This window comes from Carcharhinus amblyrhynchos, chromosome 23, assembly GCF_965287045.1.
Source record: "Carcharhinus amblyrhynchos chromosome 23, sCarAmb.v2.hapA, whole genome shotgun sequence".
In the NCBI taxonomy this organism is placed as follows: Eukaryota; Metazoa; Chordata; class Chondrichthyes; order Carcharhiniformes; family Carcharhinidae; genus Carcharhinus; species Carcharhinus amblyrhynchos.
This window is the reverse complement of record NC_137346.1, coordinates 42973610-42987505: the sequence shown is the minus strand read 5'-3', so window position 1 is coordinate 42987505 and position 13896 is coordinate 42973610. Positions and strand designations below refer to the sequence as shown.

At 44.3% G+C, this 13896-nt stretch overlaps 1 protein-coding gene across 1 annotated transcript in view; it reads left to right on the top strand.

The window, feature by feature from the left end:
- The window catches only part of LOC145357203 (protein spinster homolog 3-like), a 128235-nt gene that overhangs the window by 64276 nt on the left and 50063 nt on the right, over window positions 1-13896 (top strand). The window contains exon 9 of the mRNA XM_080210322.1: window positions 9105-9170. Coding sequence (XP_080066448.1) covers window positions 9105-9170 — 66 coding nt within the window. The remainder of the gene's footprint in view (window positions 1-9104; window positions 9171-13896) is intronic.

The window sequence follows — 13896 nt, the reverse complement described above, 5'->3', positions numbered from 1 at the left end:
AAGATTTACGCGATGAGGATGGGGGTTTGATACGCACCAGAGAATCCGTAGGTTTATGGTGCACCAGTAACCCAGAGGCCCAGCTGAATGCCTCAGTGATAAAAGCAAAATACTGCAGATGTTGGAAATCTGAAATAAAGACAGAAAGTGGTGGAAAAGCTCAATGGGCCTGGCAGCACCTGTGGAGAGAGAAACCCACGAGGAAACAAGCCATCTTGGCCTGGGTGTTGCGCAATGAGAAAGGTTGGCAGTCTAGTTGTGAAAGAAGCCTTGGGGTCGGGTGACCATAATATGTTAGAAAACTTTATTAAGGTGGATAGTGAGGTAGCTGGTTCTGAGACCAAGGCCCTGAATTTCAATAACCATGATGAGACATGAATTAACTATGACAGACTGAGAAACATACTGAAAGGAAAGACAGTGGACAGCCAATGGCAGGCATTTAAAGAATAAATAAGGGAACTCCAGAAGTTGTTTATTTCAAGGGTGGAAAGGGAACTGTTGCTTGCAAGGGAAATTAGAGATAGTGTCAGAGTCAAGGAAGAAGCATACAAATTGGCAAGAAAAAGCAACAGACTCGAGGATTGGGAACAGTTTAAAATTCAGCAAAGGAGGATCAAAGGATTGATTAAGAAAGGGAAGCTAAAATATGAAAGTAAGCTAATGGGGAACATAAGAACTGACTCTAAAAATTTCTATAGATATGTAAAGAGAGAAAGATTGATAGAAATGAATGTGGGCCTCTGGCAGTCAGAAATAGGAGAATTCATAACTGGGAACAAAGAAATGGCTGAAGAATTAAGTTCATACTTTGCTTCTGTTGTCACAATGGAAGATGTGAATAATGTACCAGAAGTTCTGAGAGAAACAAATTTTAGTGAGGAGCTGAAGGAAATCTCTACAGCATTAGTAGAGAAACAGTTTTGGAGAAATTGGTGGGATTGAAGGTGGATAAATCTTCAAGACAGAATATTTAAGGAAATGGCCCTAGAAATAGTAGATTAATTGGTGGTCATTTTCCAAAATTCTTTGGACTCTGGACTGGTTCCTACAGATTGGAAGATGGCGAATGTAAGCACACTGTTCAAAAAGGGAGGCCGAGAGAAAACACGGAACTGTGGACCAGTGAGCCTAACCTCGGTACTGGGGAACTGCTAGAGACCATTATCAAGGGTTTCATAGAACAGCATTTGGAAAGCAGTGGTGTAATCAGACAAATAAGAAGTCTCACAACACCAGGTTAAAGTCCAGTAGGTTTATTTGGTATCATGAGCTTTTGGAGCGCTGCTCCTTCATCAGGTGAGTGATGAAATAACTCTGGGGTATGAAGTGATGGAGGAGCAATACTCTGAATGCTCGTGATACCAGATAAACCTGTTGGACTTTAACCTGGTATTGTGAGACTTCTTACTGTGTCCACCTTAGTCCAACGCAGGCATCTCCACATCACAATAAGACAAAGTCAGCATGGATTTACAAAAGAGAAATCATGCTTGACGAATCATTTGGAATTCTTTGAGGATGTAACTAGTAGAGTTGACCAGGGACGTGGTTTATTTCGACTTTCAGAAAGCTTTTGATGTCTAACATATCAGATTACGGTGTAAAGTTAAAACACATGGGATTGCAGGTAGTGTCAGAAAATGGATAGAAAGCTGGTTAGTAAATAGGAAGTAAAGAAATGGAATAAATGGGTCTTTTTACGATTGGCAAGCAATGATTAGTGGAGTATTGCAGGGATCTGTGCTAGGACATCAGTTGTTCACATTACATAGTAATGATTTGAACAAGGCAACTAAATGTGTTATCTCCAAATTTGCAGATGATACAAAATTGGGTGGGGTGGTGAGCTATGAGGAGGGTGCAAAGATGCTTCAGTGTGATTTGGACAAGCTGGGCGTGTGGGTATATGCATGGCAGATAAGAACATAAGAAGATAAGAAATAGGAGCAGGAGTAGGCCACCTAGCTCTTCGAGCCTGCCCCGCCATTCAATAAGATCATGGCTGATCTGAAGTGGATCAGTTCCACTTTACCGCTTTCTCCCCATTACCCTTAATTCCCTTATCGATCAGAAACCTATCTACCCGTGACTTAAATATATCCAGCGAGTTGGCCTCCACCACTTCAACGGGCAGAGAATTCCAGAGATTCACCACCCTTTGAGTGAAGAAGTTCCTCCTCAACTCTGATCTAAACTGCACCCCCTTATTTTGAGGCTGTGCAGTATAATGTGGATAAATGTGCGGTTATTCACTTTGGTAGCAAAAGTAGTTGAAGCTTATTTATTGCTCTCACAGGTAGGCTTACGTTAACACTGCAATGAAGTTACTGTGAAAATCCCCTAGTCACCACACTCTGGCGTCTGTTCAGGTATACCGAGGGAGAATTTAAATGGCTAGTGCACCTAACCAGTAAGTCTTTCGGACTGTGGGAGTAAACTGGAGCACTCGGAGGAAACCCACGCAGACATGGGAAGAGCGTGCGAACTCTGCACAGTGACCCAAGCCGGGAATTGAACCCGGGTCCCTGGCACTGTTCCTCAGGGATGACTTGACTTCCATTTGTGTTTTGCTATCGGAGATTCCATTAGAGGCAGGAGATGAGCACTGGTTAGTGACCACACTATACACATAGAAAATGTGTGGTACGTACCAGGTAATGTACGTAGAAAATAGAAGTAGAAGTAGGCCATTTGGCCCTTTGAGCTAACCACTGTTCCTCCTAGCCATGGAAGGTTGATTATTATTTAAATGGATGTAAATTGAGAGAGGTGGATAATCAGTGAGACCTTGGTGTCCTTGTGTATCAGTCGCTGAAAGTAAGTGTGCAGATATGGCAGGCAGTAAAGAAGGTAAATGGTATGTTGTTCTTCATAGCGAGTGAATTTGAGTATAGGGTTGGGATGGGTTACTACAATTGTTTAGGGTGTTGGTGAGGCCACACCTGGAGTATCGTGTGCAGTTTTGGTGTCCTTATCTGAGGAAGGCTGTCCTTGCTATGGAGGTAGTTTAGCGAAGCTTTGCCAGGCTTATTCCTGGGATTGCAGGTCTGTCATATGAGTAGAGACTAAGTCGGTTAGGATTATATTCACTGGAGTTTAGAAGAGTGAGAGGGAATCCAATAGAAACTTGTAAAATTCTAACAGGATTAGACAGGGTAGCTTCACAAAGAATGTTCCTGATGGTAGGGGAATTCAAAACTAAGGGTCATAGTTTGAGGATAAGAGATAAACCGTTTAGGATTGAGGTGAGGAGCAATTTCCTCACCCAGAGAGGGGTGAGTGTGTGAAATTCACATAAAATATTTGAGGCGAAAATGTTGTCTTATTTCAAGAAGAAATTAGATATAGCTCTTGGGGCTAAAGGGATCAAGGGATATGGGGGGTTTAAGGGGGATCAGGATATTGAATTTGATGATCAGCCATGATCAGAATGAATGGCGGAGCAGGCTCGAAGGGCCGAATGGCCTACTCCTGTTTCTAATTTTCTACATACGTTTCTCTGTATATACTGTGGTCGCTACCCAGCGCTCATCTCCTGCCTCGAATGGAAGCTAACCTCCCGATAGCAAAAGACAAATGAGGAACAGCAAGTGTGAGCTGATTAATTTTGACAAGATTTGAGATTCAGCCTTGCCCACGATCATGACCAAAACTTAGATATTATAATTTTATAAAGGCCACTGAATGGGGACTGAGGAAAGGTGTGCCACACACTGAATGAGCGTGAATCGAAAGCTAATGTTTTTCTGGAGACTTGAGCGGTTGGTGAATGTGGCAATATATCATCTAGCCAGTAGATGGTAGCATTGTACCTAAAAAAACCAAAAGAAGCACAAAATATAGATAGAACATAGAACACTACAGCACAAACAGGCCCTTCGGCCCACGAGCCGCGCCGATCACATCAACACCTATCTATAACCCCCAATCCCACAAAACCCCATATACTCATCCAGAAGTCTTTTAAAAGACCCCAGCGAGTTCGCCTCCACCACCACTGACGGCAGCCGATTCCATTCACTCACCACCCTCTGAGTGAAAAACTTACCCCTAACATCACTTCTGTACTTTCCTCCCCGCACCTTAAACCTGTGTCCTCTCGTAGCGACCATTTCAACCCGGGGAAATAGCCTCTGAGAATCCACCCTATCTATTCCTCTCAACATTTTATAAACCTCTATCAGGTTGCCTCTCAACCTACGTCTCTCCAGGGAAAAGAGACCCAGTTCCCTCAACCTAACTTCATAAGGCATGCCTCCCAGTCCAGGCAACATCCTTGTAAATCTCCTCTGTACCCTTTCAATAGCTTCTACGTCCTTCCTATAGTGAGGCGACCAGAACTGCGCACAGTACTCCAAATGAGGCCTGACAAGGGTCTTATAAAGTTGCAGCATTACCTCCCGACTCCTAAACTCAATCCCTCGATTAATGAAGGCCAGTACACCATACGCCTTCTTGACCACCTCCTCCACCTGCGAGGCCGATTTAAGAGTCCTGTGGACCCGGACCCCAAGATCCTTCTGCTCCTCAACACTACCAAGACTCCTGCCCTTGATAGTGTACTCGTTCATCCCGTTGGTTCTGCCAAAATGGACAACTACGCATTTATCCGCGTTGAAGTCCATCTGCCACTTCTCCGCCCAGTCCTGCATCCTATTTATGTCCTGCTGCAACTTTTGCCATCCTTCCAGGCCATTCCACAACACCACCGACCTTCGTGTCATCAGCGAACTTACTTACCCATCCTTCCACTTCCTCATCCAGGTCATTTATGAAATTGACAAACAGCAAGGGTCCTAGAACAGATCCCTGGGGCACTCCACTGGTGACTGACCTCCATTCAGAAAAAGACCCATCCACAACCACTCTCTGCCTTCTGCAGGCAAGCCAGTTCTTGATCCACAAGGCCAAAGGCCCTCGGATCCCATGCCCTCTCACCTTCTCAAGAAGTCTTGCATGGGGGACCTTATCAAACGCCTTGCTGAAGTCCATGTACACCACGTCCACGGCACTTCCTTCGTCAATGTGTTCAGTCACATTATCGAAGATAACAAAATGAAACCTGTAAGAGCAAGTTGATTGTATTTTATCATGCAGTCTGTGTCTCACAACCTCAGCACCTTTTAGAGGCTCTGTTAGCACTTACCCTAGTACATTAAATTCTTCACACGTGCCCACTAAACAAATGCTGGCAAGAAAATTGAAATTATTACGGAGGCAGGCACTTTCAGAGATGAGTACCTTCCACAAATTCTTGTGCTGTATCCTTAGAATTATCTTTTCCTTTATGTAATTGATTTCAGATCTTCTTAAGTTAATTACCCAAGTCCTTATACTCCCCGGTTCCTCAACTGTTTCGCTGTCACTGTTACAATGAGGAATCACAGTGACCTGTACACCACAAGGGCTGCAAGCAATTGGAATAAATTACCACACAGTCTGTTTCAGTGATGTGGGTTGAGGGATAAATATTGATCATGACACTGGGGAGAACTTCTGCTCTTCCTCAAACAGTGCTATCTAAATTCCTCATTACATCCCTCCACAACATAAGAACATAAGAAATAGGAGCAGGAGTAGGCCATCTAGCCCTTCGAGCCTGCCCCGCCATTCAATAAGATCATGGCTGATCTGAAGTGGATCAGTTCCACTTTCCCGCTTTCTCCCCATAACCCTTAATTCCCCTGAGGGGCTTGAGGTTATTTTCACTGGAGAGAAGAAGGTTAAGAGGTGACCTAATTGAGGCATACAAGATGATCAGAGGGTTAGATAGGGTGGACAGTGAGAGCCTTTTTCCTCGGATGGTGATGGCTAACACGAGGGGCCTTAGCTTTAAATTAAGGGGTGGTAATTATAGGACGGATGTCAGAGGTAGGTTCTTTACTCAGGGTAGTAAGGGCGTGGAATGCCCTGCCTGCAGTAGTTGTGGACTCGCCAACTTTAAGGGTATTCAAATGGTCAGTGGATAGGCATATGGATAACATTGGAATAGTTTAGGTTGGAGGGTCATTAGATTGGTTCCACTGGACAGCGCAACATTGAGGGCCGAATGGCCTGTACTGCGCTGTAAACACACACAGACTGACACACCGATACAGACATATGTATGTACACAGATACACAACACACAAGCATACACACAGACACAGACACACAACAGATACAAACAAGATACAGACACACACACACAGATACAGACTCGCGCACACACACACACACACACAGATACAGACACATACAGACATACACACAGATACAGACACACACGCACATACATACAGACACACACACACAGACAATGTAGACAGTTGGACACACACAGATACACACACTGACGCACACACACACATACAGATGCACACACACACATACAGACACACACACACATACATACAGACACACACACACAGACAATGTAGACAGTTGGATACACACAGATACACACACTGACACACACACACACATACAGACACACACACACATGCAGACACATACACGCAGACAATAAAGGCAGACAGACACAAACATATACACACACTGATATGCACACAAACAGACACACACAGATATAGACATACACACACACACACGCACACATACAGACAGGCACACATGCACACAGATATAGACAGACAGACATACACACATGCACAAGTTCACACAGACATACACCTACACCCACACATGCACACACATATACACAATGGGCCGAATAGCTGGCTTTTGTGTTGTGGAGTTCTATATACAAGAAAACACAGATGTATCAATGCTATATGAAGCACAGTGTTATACAAAAGCTGCCTTCTATAAAATGCACAGCACTCTGATATACAAGCTCAGATACATCAGTGTTGTCCAGTAGAAATTACTAACAGAAGGCAGGTGTTGCTGCACTCACTGTAGTGAAACTGTGACCCCAGCAGTCAGTGCAAGTAAAGGTACTCTGTCTGCATGTTTACATGAAACTGCTACCATTCAGAGACCAAGAAGGTAAAGTTCGCACTTTGTCTTTTAGTTCACCACAAATTTATAAAAAGGATTCAATTCACTTACATACACTGTGTAAATGAGTATGAGATCACACAACTACGTTATTCCAGTTTTTATTTAATAATCAGAAGCAGAATTCCCTGCATGTGGATTTCTATCAGTTACATGTAGTGATTGGCTAACTCATTACACACACTGAAATAATGAGTGATAATATATTTAATAGACTCTCATAATATGCAGCCTGCTAGAATCCAGCCTTACAGAATACAATATAAATATCAGCAATACAACCACTGTCAGTACAACACAGAAAGTGTTCTAAAGAGAGTTTACTGCATAATTTCACCAAGAGAGTAAGAAAGTGTGCCAACCCATATACAACTGGCCCTGGGAGTGTGCCAACCCATATACAACTGGCCCTGGGAGTGTGCAAACCCATATACAACTGGCCCTGGGAGTGTGCAAACCCATATACAACTGGCCCTGGGAGTGTGCCAACTCATATACAACTGGCCCTGGGAGTGTGCCAAGCTATATACAACTGGCCCTGGAAGTCTGCCAATCTATATACAACTGGCCCTGGGAGTGTGCCAACCCATATACAACTGGCCCTGGGAGTGTGCCAATCTATATACAACTGGCCCTGGGAGTGTGCCAAGCTATATACAACTGGCCCTGGAAGTCTGCCAATCTATACACAACTGGCCCTGGAAGTCTGCCAATCTATACACAACTGGCCCTGGGAGTGTGCCAACCCACATACAACTGGCCCTGGGAGTGTGCCAATCTATATACAACTGGCCCTGGGAGTGTGCCAATCTATATACAACTGGCCCAGTGAATGTGCCAACGCACAGGGGTCGTGGGTAGAGGGGTGGACTGGTGGTGTTGAGATGGCGGCGCGGGCTCATTGGGCCGAAGGGCCTGTTTCCCGGGCTGATTTTTGTTCTTTGTTCCGTTCTTTGGTCTTTGCATATACACCTGGCCCTGGGAGTGTGCCAATCTATATACAACTGGCACAGGGAGTGTGCCAATCTATATACAACTGGCACAGGGAGTGTGCCAATCTTTATACAACTGGCCCTGGGAGTGTGCCAACCCATCTACAACCGGCACAGGGAATGTGTCAACTAACATACAACTGGCCCAAGGAATGTATGATCCCATATACAATTGGCCCAGACAGTTGTTATTCCATATACAACTGGCCCAGGCCGTGTGTTATTCCATCCAAGACAAAGCAGCCCACTTGATTGGCACTCCATCCACACTCCATCCCTCACCACCAATGCACAGTGACAGCTACGTACAGGAGGCACTGCAGCAACTCACCAAGGCTTCTCAGACAGTGCTTTCCAAACCCACAACCACTACTATCTAGAAGGACAAAGGCACACACCATCCTGACTTGGAAATAAATCACTGGGTCAAAATCCGGGAACTCCTCCCTAAGAGCACTGTGGGTATACCTACACCTCATGGGCAGTTCAAGAAACAACTGACCACCATCTTCTCATGGGCAATTAGGATTGGACAATAAATGCTGGCCTAGCAGGCAATGCCCACATTCCATGAAAGAATAAAATAAAAATACTTCTGCATGTTTCCCCATTACTCAGTGGCCACCTTCAAATGGAAATGACCATTTTGGAGAATAGGGATGTTAGTTCATAGAATTCTTACAGTACAGAAGGAGGCCATTCAGCCCTTCATCGAGTCCACACTAACAACAATGCCACCCAGGCCCTATCCCCATAACACCACATATTTGCCTGGGTAGTCCCTCTGACACTAAGAGGCAAGTTAGCATGGCCAATCAACATAACCCGCACATCTTTGGGCTGTGGGAAGAAACTGGGGCAGCTGGAGGAAACCCATGCAGACATGGGGAGAACGTGCAAACTCCACACAGACATTCACCAAAGGTTAGAATTGAACCCGGGTCCCTGGTGTTGTGAGTTAGCAGTGCTAACCACTGTGCCACCTCATTGGGAACTGCCAATTCCACCACTCCTGCTAACTCTATGGCAACTGCATGTCTTTACCCTGACCAGTGTCTGATTGTATTTCGAGATGATTTATCGAGTAAAATTCTTCTTTTTCCAAAGGTCTTCATCTTCGTGGCTGAGGTCTTCCTGGCTTTGAATTGGGCAATCGTTGCAGACATTCTCTTGGTAAGTCTCAGCTATCAGTTCCCTGCTGTTGAACTGGTCCTGTTGTTGCTCAGGCTGTTTGAACAGGGTATTTCTACCTGCAGAGGTCAATGTGAGAGAAGAGCTTTTAAGTTTGCAATCTCCAAATACTCATGAGGTGGAAATTATGAAATCAATTTCTTATTTAGCTGAAATATCCCTCAGTCTTGGTTAAGCGTCAGCAGATTCTTAAGGAACCCCAACTGTCACATTTTATCCATTTTGTTGTTACAGTTCTACTTGATCAGTGGAAACTAGTCTCTAGCTTGTTCAGATATTTCATTAGTGCAGCAGTTAGCACTGCTGCCTCACAGCGTCAGGGACCCAGCTTTGATTCCCCACTTTGGTCACTGTTTGTGTGGAGTTAGCACATTCTCCCCATGTCTGTGTGGGTTTCCTCCAGGTGCTCTGGTTTCTTCCCACACTCTGAAAGACGTGCTGCTTAGGTACATTGACCCAAAAAGACGCCAGACTGTGGTGACTGGGGGGATTTCACAGTAACTTCATTACAGTGTTAATGTAAGCCTTACTTGTGACTAATAAATAAACTTTACTTTACTTTAGATCATTGTCTGATGTGTAACCCAACTACCATTTAGGCTTCATAATTCCATATTCAATAATATCCTTGCTCAACTAAAATCTATCTGTCCCATTTTTAATTGACTTCACTGTCAACAACCTTTTGAGGGAGAGAGTTTTAGATTTGATTTGATATGTTATTGTCATATGTGTTAACATATAGTGAAAAGTATTGCTTCTTGCCCGCTGTACAGACAAAGAATACCATACATAGAGAAGGAAAGGAGACCGTGCAGAATGTAGTGTTACAGTCATAGCTAGAATGTAGAGAAAAATCAACTTAGTGTGAGGTAGGTCCATTCAAAAGCCTGCTGGTAGCAGGGAGGAAGCTGTTCTTGAGTCGGTTGGTATGTGACGACAGACTTTTGTATCTTTTTCTTGACGGAAGATGGTGGAAGAAAGAATGTCCGGGGTGTGTATGGTACTTGATTATGCTGGCTGCTTTTCCGAGGCAGTGGGAAGTGTAGATAGTGCCAATGGATGAGAGGCTGGTTTGAGTGATTTGTAGTTTATTGCGTCTTGGGCAGAGCAGGAGCCATACCAAGCTGTGATACAAGCAGAAGGAATGCTTTCTATGGTGTAGCTGTAAAAGTTGATGAGATTTGTTGCAGACATGCCAAATTTCCTTAGTCTTCTGAGAAAGTAGAGGCGTTGGTGGGCTTCCTTGACTATAGCAAACACATGGATGGACCAGGATAGGTTGTTGGTACCCTAAAAACCTGAAGCTCTCAACCATTTCTACTTTGTCCCCATGATGTAGACAGGGGCATGCTATCTATTTTAATACACTACCTCCAATCCCACGCGCTTTAATTTTACACGCTAAACTTTTATGTGGGACTTTGTTGAAAACTTTCTGAAAGTCCAAATAAACCACATCAACTCTACTGGAATTCTTTGAGGATGTAACTAGTAGGTTTGTCAAGCTTGATTTCCCTTTCATAAATCCATGCTGACTTTGTCAATTTTCCAAGTGTTCTGTTATAAAATCTTTAATAATGGATTGTAGAATTTTTCCCACTTCCAACATTAGGCTGACTGGTCCATAATTCCCTATTTACTTTCTACCTCCATTTTTAAATAGTGGGCTTACTGGTGGAGTCCAAAGCATGTTGTAGTCTGGAGCGATGGATAGTGATGGTAGAGAAACCTTCTGAGCATCAGACAGCCGACCAGGAATTCCTCCTGTTCTTTGTACTTGCCATTGGCGCATGTTGGAAGGTTTTACAAGTTGATGCTCAATCTATTTGACCATGCTAGGAACACATCTTCCTTGGCCATCAAGTCTTGGAGTGGGGCTTGGCTTAGAAGTAGGAACGCTACCTGCTGTGCCACAAGAACATTCTTGTGAGCCAGGATTAGTAGAAGAAACTATGGCTGGGTTTCTCTGGCCATTCTTGCCATACTCAGCTAAATCTCCGTTCATTGCAGCAAGACCAGGGAATCTCAGCTGTGGGCGATGTTGGAGAATCCATCCCTATGGGATTGGGGTTAGTGTATTGAGATGGACAGAAAATTGGTTGGCAGATAGGAAACAAAGAGTAGGGATAAATGGGTTTTCTCCAAATGGCAATATCTAATGGGGTACCACCAGAATCAGTGCTGGGACTCCAGCTATTCACTATGTTTGATGATGTAGATGAGGAAACTAAATATAGTATCTTTAAATTTGCAGATGACACAAAGCTGTTTGGGTGGGTAAGCTATCAGGAGGATTCAGAGATGTTTCAGTGTGATTTGGGTAAGTTGAGTGAGTGGGCAAATGCATGGCAGATACAGTATAATTTAGAGAAATGTGAGGTTATCCACTTTGGTAACAAAATCAGGAAGGCAGATTACTATCTGAATGGCTATAGATTTGGAGAGGGGAATGTGCAATGAGACCTGGGTGTCCTCGTACACCTGTCATTGAAGATAAGCATGCAGCTGCAGGAGGCAGTAAAAAAAAACAAATAGTATGTTAGCCTTCATAGCGAGAGGATTCAAGTACAGGAGCAGGGATATCCTGATGCAATTATACAACACCAGGTTTTAGTCCAACCAATTTATTTGATAGTAAACGCACAAGCTTTCGGGTTAGCCCCTTCGTCAGGTGAATGGAGAGTTCTGGCCTCAGACTGAGGCCAGAACTCTCCATTCACCTGACGAAGGGGCTAACCCGAAAGCTTGTGCGTTTACTATCAAATAAATTGGTTGGACTAAAACCTGGTGTTGTCAGACTTTTTACTGTGTTTACCCCAGTCCAACGCCGGCACATCCACATCATGGCAATTATACAAGGCATAGATGAGGCCATACCGGGAATAGTGTGTGCAGTTTTGATCTCTGTACCTGAAGAAGGATGTGGTTGTTCCATACGGAATGTAGAGATGGTTTACCAGACTGATTTCTGGGATTTATGAAGTGATTGAGTCGGTCAGGATTCTGTTTGCTGGAGGTTAGAAAACTGACAGGGGCTCTCATAGAAACTATAAAATTCGAACAGAACTAGACAGGGAGTAGATGCACGAAGGATGTTCCTGATGTTGGGGGTGTCCAGAAGCAGGGGTCACAGATCGAGGAGACAGGGCCCAGATGTGGAGAAATTTCTTCAACCAGAGAGTGGTCAGTCTGTGGAATTCTCTACCACAAAAAGCAATTGAGGCCAAAACAATGAATGTTTTCAGTTAGATATAGCTTTTAGGGTGAAGGAGATCAAAGGATATGGGGAAGTTGGGATCAGGCTATTGAGTTGGATAATCAGCCATGATCATAATGAATGGTGCAGCAGGCTCGAAGGGCTGAATGGCCTACTCCTGCTCCTATTTTCTGTGTAATCACCTTTAATATCAGTCTCCCATCCATTGACTCTGTCTACACTTCCTGCTGCTTCGGCAAGTTTGTGTCTCTATGTGCCATGTTTGTGAATAGAACTCCCACTCACCTGATGAAGGGGCAGTGCTCCGAAAACTAGTGGCGTTTGATACCAAATAAACCTGTTAGACTTTAACCCGGTGTTGTGAGACTTCTTACTGTGTTTACCCAAATCCAACGCTGGCATCTCCACATCATCAGCAAAGCAGTCAGCATAATTAAGGACCCCAAGCACCCCGAGCATTCTCTCTTCCACCTTCTTCCTTCGGGAAAAAGATACAAAAGTCTGAGGTCACCAACCAAGCAACTCAAGAACAGCCTCTTCCCTGTTGCTGTCAGGCTTTTGAATGGACTTACCTTGCATTAAGTTGATCTTTCTCTACATCCTGTAACACTACATTCTGCACTCTCTCATTTTCTTCTCTATAAGTGGTATGTTTTGTCTGTATAGCGAGCAAGAAACAATACTTTTCACTCTAAATACAAGTGACAATAATAAATCAAATCAAATCAAAAATACCACAATTAGATCAGCTGCCCCCAGTCTGCTATACTTTCCAATTTCCAAATTGGCCAAAACTAAATTTGAATGGTGGGGCAGTAAATTAGCGCATGGATTTCACTTGTCAGTCTACACGTTTAAAAACTCTTACCTGGCAGCGGTAGAACCATAATCACCTGGCAGGGATAGAAGCACGATCACATGGCAGGGGTAGAACAATGATCACCTGGCAGGGGTAGAACCGTAATCACCTGGCAGGGGTAGAACCATAATCACCTGGCAGGGGTAGAACCGTAATCACCTGGCAGGGGTAGAACCATAATCACCTGGCAGGGGTAGAACCGTAATCACCTGGCAGGGGTAGAACCATAATCACCTGGCAGGGGTAGAACCGTAATCACCTGGCAGGGGTAGAACCGTAATCACCTGGCAGGGGTAGAACCGTAATCACCTGGCAGGGGTAGAACCGTAATCACGTGGCAGGGGTAGAACCGTAATCACCTGGCAGGGGTAGAACCATAATCACCTGGCAGGGGTAGAACCGTAATCACCTGGCAGGGGTAGAACCGTAATCACCTGGCAGGGGTAGAACCATGAACCATGAACACCTGGCAAAGATAGAATCACAATTATCTGGCAGGAATAGATCCGTGATCACCAGGAAGAGGTTGAACCATAATCACCTGGCAGAGGTAGAACGATAATCAGCTAGCAGGGATGTGCTTGTCAGGCTTTTGGCTAAGATCAAGGGTCAGATCAACCCCAAGATGG